At 44.8% G+C, this 6,031-nt stretch overlaps 2 protein-coding genes across 2 annotated transcripts; both read left to right on the top strand.

The window, feature by feature from the left end:
* Nucleotides 1-1,098: 1,098 nt before the first annotated feature.
* Nucleotides 1,099-3,286, top strand: BJ212DRAFT_1303991 (uncharacterized protein; the record flags this gene model as incomplete). The annotated part of the gene is made up of 6 exons (XM_041333530.1): nucleotides 1,099-1,230; nucleotides 1,270-1,417; nucleotides 1,582-1,798; nucleotides 1,901-2,329; nucleotides 3,113-3,129; nucleotides 3,165-3,286. The coding sequence occupies 6 exons, from the start codon at nucleotides 1,099-1,101 to the stop codon at nucleotides 3,284-3,286; spliced, it is 1,065 nt and encodes a 354-aa protein (XP_041187283.1).
* Nucleotides 3,287-3,524: 238 nt separating this feature from the next.
* Nucleotides 3,525-3,692, top strand: BJ212DRAFT_1208493 (uncharacterized protein; the record flags this gene model as incomplete). The annotated part of the gene is made up of 1 exon (XM_041329185.1): nucleotides 3,525-3,692. A coding segment is annotated over one exon (168 nt), but the record flags the coding sequence as incomplete, so codon positions are not given.
* Nucleotides 3,693-6,031: the final 2,339 nt, after the last annotated feature.

Raw genomic sequence — 6,031 nt, forward strand, 5'->3', positions numbered from 1 at the left:
AGCTGTGGGAGAGAGTTGCAGCAGAGTGGGGCAAGATTGTTGATGAGGAATGCCTCAAATTGATAGATATTATGCATAGAAGAGTGGCAGAAGTAATTGGAGCAACAGGAGGAAACACCAAGTACCAGAATTATAGAGATTGTGTTGGTCAAACTGAAAGTCAAAAAAGTATCTCAATGAGTCACCAAATTAAATTAACCATATCTTCACTTGATGACATAATTTTCTCACGCTAGAGGGATCAAACATGAAGTGGGGATGGGCAAGACCCTGCCAACTTTAAACTCCAACTGTGATTTCCAATTCCTGCTCTACAGCTGGAATCAATGTCCAGCAGAAATATTGCATGGTAGTGTTTAACATTCACATTGTAACAAAAAACCTTGGAAGCAGATGGACATTAAATATGATGATACTTGTATTCTATGAGGCAAAACATGCAAAGGTGTTGCTTTCACAGTGATCCTATTTTCAAATGGGGTAGAATGCAGATTTTTTCCTGATTTTTTTCAGAGAATACAAAGTTGAGATATAAAAAAAAGCCCCTCATACTAATTTGACCACAATAGTGTGACTGAATCATCTGTGGCCATGCAATCTTGAAGCACACCAAATATGTGCTGACTAATTAAGATTAAGTGTGACATGACATGTTGTGACACGTCAAGCCAAGCACAATGGCCCTCATCACACAGAGATATATTACAAGTGACTGTTATAATCCCTCAAAGAAACAATCTAGCAAACAAAAGGCTCACCTTATATCCCTAGACTCAAAGACACACAAAAAAAGAGAATAACCCAAATTTCGGCAACACCACTCCTAGACCTGTAACATGGACACAAAATGAGCTCACCATGCAACAAGAGAAAGCCATTACCTATGAGAGGTGCTACTGAAGTGAGTGCAAGTGGGCCACACGAAAGGACTGTGCTGCTGCAAGTCTGCAGATGCAGATGCACTCATTGCAGTTGTCAAATGCAGAGATCACAGCAGTAGCCAAGAAGACATGAGAGCATCTCGATAATGCTATGCAAAGCATCAGCCACCTGCACCACAAAAACGAGTCACTCACCAAACAAAACCATGCACTCATAATGCATGTCACATGTGCCTTGGCAGCAAAAACACATGCAAACAAGAAGGCATGGAATATCCTTGCCACTGAAGCTGCCAGCACCTCTTCTCTCAAGGAGAAAGGCATGTTTACAAATGTATCCCATGCGATGGTGTGAGACTTGGTCACAAATCTGGACATACCTCTTCAGAGCATCAATGCCACAATCAATGTGGTAGCAGAGGCATTAGGTGTTGAGGTGGAGGGAGATGCTAGCCAATACAGTATTTGCTGGATGGTAACTGAAGGTGGTATTGCAGCAGAGACACAGCTAGTTGACAAGATCACTTGTGCAAGAGGTATGCAAGTTATTTGACTCAGAATCAAAGAGATCTTGACCCCAACCCCTGCAAAACAGGAGTTACATTAAGTGGAGATGGTACCACCCACAAAAATATCAATTACCAGTCCTACCACATCACTCTTACTCTGCCAGATGGGCAAACTGCGACTTGATTGGCAGGCATTCTGCATGAAGTCAACCACACTAGTGAGACTCAGTTGCAAGGGTGGAAACATCAAGCTACTGAAATGTACTCCACCTACAATGATGTCATGGGGGGTCACAATGCTGCAGACATTCAGGATTTTGCCCCAAAAGTCAAAGGAATGTTGACAGACCATGCTGAAGACCAGAAGAAGCTTGTTCATCTGTTTGCAGAGTGGAAACAAGAATGCGAGTGAGAAGTTTGTGGTGAAAAGGCACTCACCTGCTTACCTCCAGCTGATGTTGTGCATCTACTTTCAGAAATGATGGAAAACATCATTGAGACTGCAGGCAGCTATCAGCAATGGGATTTGCTTTCTCCAGATGAGTGGCAGCTCCATTCTAACAAAGCCATCCATCAACTGCACATGACCTTTGGAGAGAAGGAGTTTGCATCCCTCTCAAGTGCCAAAAAGGAGGCCATGGATCTTTTCATGTGGGCAGGCTATTGCATGCATAAGGAGCTAAATGTGGCTAAAGGGGGGAATACAAGGATGCAAGCATGGTGGGAACAGAACAGTGTTGATGGCCCTGTCCTATTGATGAATAAGGACAATGTGGCTGCAGCATCAGTGGGTTCCTCAGTAGCCAAAGATCAGGCTGTTCAGGTGTCAACAGGAGGTGGGCAGAAGACTTTGGATCTTGTGGGCAGTGTATTTTGTCACAAGGATGACAAAAAGGGCCAACACGACTCCCTTCAATATTATCTCAAGACAGAGTTAGGGTTCATGTCATATCCGCATATCTGGATCTCAGATCTGACCCTTATCTCAGATCCACATCTTATCTCCGATGCTATCCACATCTTATCCCCCTCCAACATCTTGTCATTCAATCTGTCCACTCGTCCAGTCCGGTCCACAACTCATCCGAATCCACAACCAGTGCTTGTCTCCTTTCAGTAACCCCCTAACTCCGGTATTTCAGTTATCTGTATATCCGTCCTGCTCCCTTATCCGCTACCTATGTTTCATTTCTGTTTCATGATTTGTGATCCGTTTTTACTTACCAATAGACTATCCACATGCTTCGTACATAGCCTCGGACTCTGCTGATTGATCATTCCGTTAGATACCTATAGTATATAACCTCCTGTAACTCTCTGTAGCACCTTAGTTTGAATATCATCTTAGTTCTACTCATTCCTGTCCTCCGGACTTGAGTACCTCTACTCTCGTCACCCTCCGAGACTTAGGATTGATTCCTATAGTCTATCTGTATCCACCTCTGTCCCCAACAGTCCACTACTGTTAGTTTCTAGTCTGGACTTGTCTGGATTAGCCATACGATACTTATCCCTCATCCAGAAGTCATCCGGATCCGTTACGCTACTCGTCCGACCTTCTGGATGTGCTAGGCTTGCCTTCCTGAAATAAGGGGCAATACTCGGGTAAGGGGCACAGTGCACGAGCTGAGGCCGAAGCCCTTCAGATCCAGTTACCCTTTGAGTACAACCTTAACAGTTCACCAGTCAATGGCCCAACACAAGTAACACTCACTATCACAGCCATGGTGATGCCACATGTGAGTATCTTGTTCACAAATCTTGGTACATGCAGTTCCTGGAGATCATACTGTTCAAAAAAGAAAGCCAGACACACACGAACATGGAGCAGAATGTCTTCTGAGGCTTCTCATGTCTCAGGACAGAGGAGGAAATTACATGCTGGGCATCATATAACCAATGCCTCACCCATCCATATCTATGAACCATCCAAAATTCATCCACCAACATACTGGACCTGGGGCCCATTCATGCCAAGGTCATTGCTCACCTACAATGTCTCATTGTGGATGTTGACCTTGTTTTGGGTCCAAGCGCCTCTCATGAAACAGCAACCCTGGATGGTAGGTCATTTGAGTGTCCAGAGGCATTTTACACAATCCAGCAAATTGCCCAAGACCAAAAAAATTACCCTCACCTTTGTTGTCTTCTTGTCATATTTTTGGAAAGTGCTCTTGACACTTGGGTCCACTTTTGTGGCAAGTTCACTGCTGGTGGAGTGATAGATAAGTCATCCACTGCTCAAAGAGAGATGGCTTACATGAAAACAACAAACAACAACAACGAAGGTGCCCTAGGGACAGTCCATACATCTTTGCAGCAAGCACTGCACATGTCCTTGTCACACCTCAACTCTTGGTTTATGTACAAGAAGAACATGACAGGAACTTACATATAGAATTTCCTTCAGCTGGGGGCTCAAAAGAGGTTGCTCAAGAAGGCTCATGCTGTTTGTCATATGCCATTCCAGACCCTCAACTCCAAATCCACTTCTTCAGACATCCAGATCTGAGATCTGGATCTCCAGTGATCTGTTCTATCTTTATCTTCCTTCCGGAATCTAAACTCTATATCAGTGCCCAACCCCATTTAGACTTCCCCTGTCTCTGGACTCCAGTTAACTATGTTTCCCTTTTGATTATTGATCCATTACATACATTTCATTTCCGATATGCATTATTTGTGATCTGTCCTACTTACTAATAGACTTTGTGTCATATGCCATTCCGGACTCTCAACTCTAAATCCACTTCTCCAGATATCCAGATCCGAGATCCGGATCTCAAATGATCTGATCTATCTTTATCTCCCTTCTGGAATCCAAACCCTATATCAGCGCCCAACTCCATTTAGACTGCCCCTGTCTCCAGACTCTGGTTAACCATGTTTCCCTTTTGATTATTGATCCGTTACATACATTTCATTTCTGGTGTTCATTATTTGTGATCCGTCCTACTTACTAATAGACTTTGCATATGCTTTGTACATAGCCTTTATGTTTGCTGACTGATTCCTATATGTTACCTACAGTATATAAAACTCCTGTAACTCTCGGAAATACTCCAGTTCAAATATCATCTTAGTTCCTGCTCATTCCTGTGTCCTCCTCTGGACTCGAGATAAGTCTCTTGTCATATTCCGAGTCTTAGGATTGCATCCTAGACTACATTTCCAACTCTACCTCAGGGTAGTCCATCCTCTGTTAGTTTCTAGTCTGGACTTCGTCCAGATTAGTCTTATCCGCTTGCCCAGGTAACATCCGGACGTCCATCGGATTTATCTCATGTTTCAGATCTGGATGTCCATTATCTGCCCTAGTCAAATCCCAGAAACTCTGGATGACTGTTCTAGCCCCTGGAAATTAAGGGCACATACTCGGGAAAGGGGCACAGCATACAAGCTGAGGCCAAGCCCTTGTGATCCGACCCCCTTGAGCACATGACCTTAACAGTATATTCAAACTCACACCTTTCCGAGTATACTTACATCTATCATGGCTCCTACCAAAACAACAAACCCTCTCCAAGCGGCCGGACTAGTTTCCACCCACCAGGATTCTACCCCTATCATCGAAACATTCAATAGCTTCTCTCAGTGTCGTGTTAGCCAGCGTGCTACTGCTGGAAGCATCTCAGAACTCCTGAGTTGTCAACATCCAGAAACCCCTACATGGACCCCAGCCTTAGCTCCTCTGGGCAAAGGAGATCTGGACGACAATGACAATGATGATAATGATGATGATACCCCTGGCGGAAATCCGCCAGATGGGAATGGTGGAAATCCAGACAATGATCTGGATGATGATGATGATGATGATGATGAAAATGATGGCCTGAATCTGCAGGACCGCGTCATGGTACTCCTATCCAGAGCTATCAACAACCTCACCCAAAACAATCATCACACCACCCTTTCCAAAGACCCAAAGGTCAAAGTCTGTGAGCCGGATGTCTTTGATGGCACCGAGCCCCAGAAACTGCGAGCATTTTTTGTCCAGTGTGAACTCAATTTCCAAAGCAAACCCAATGCTTTCTGTACCAGAAGGTCTAAGGTCAACTTCACCCAATCCTATCTCAAAGGCATGGCCCATGAATGGTTTGAACTGGACCTCCTTTCCAACGAGAATACTGATCATCCAGACTGGATGGATGACTATTCCGAGTTCATGCTTGAACTCCAGACCAATTTCGGACCTCATGACCCCTCCAGAGACGCAGAAATGCAGCTCGAGCAACTCAATATGCACGATGGACAGTGCATCAATAAGTACATTGTTGAGTTCCAGCAGCTTGCCTCACAAGTCCGTGGATGGGGCGATGGAGCCCTACGCCGACAATTCTATAATGGACTTCCGGCTCATATCAAAGACGAAATCAGCCGCATGGGAAAACCCGCTACCCTCCCGGAATACAAGATCCTCACACAAACCATAGATGCCCATTATTGGGAACACAAGGGAGAGATCTCCCACAAAACCAAACCCTCCTCATCCACTCCTCCTAAGCAGTCAGCCTCTGACCAGACCAGCTCCCACTCGTCTGGATCTGGAAGTAACAAATCCAGAAATCAGAATTCTGGACATAAACCCGGAAAACCCACTACGTCCTCTACCTCGTCCGCTTCAAGGGCCCCGGACCTTAC

Source organism: Suillus subaureus (assembly GCF_016647635.1).
Source record: "Suillus subaureus strain MN1 chromosome Unknown BJ212scaffold_52, whole genome shotgun sequence".
NCBI lineage: Eukaryota > Fungi > Basidiomycota > Agaricomycetes > Boletales > Suillaceae > Suillus > Suillus subaureus.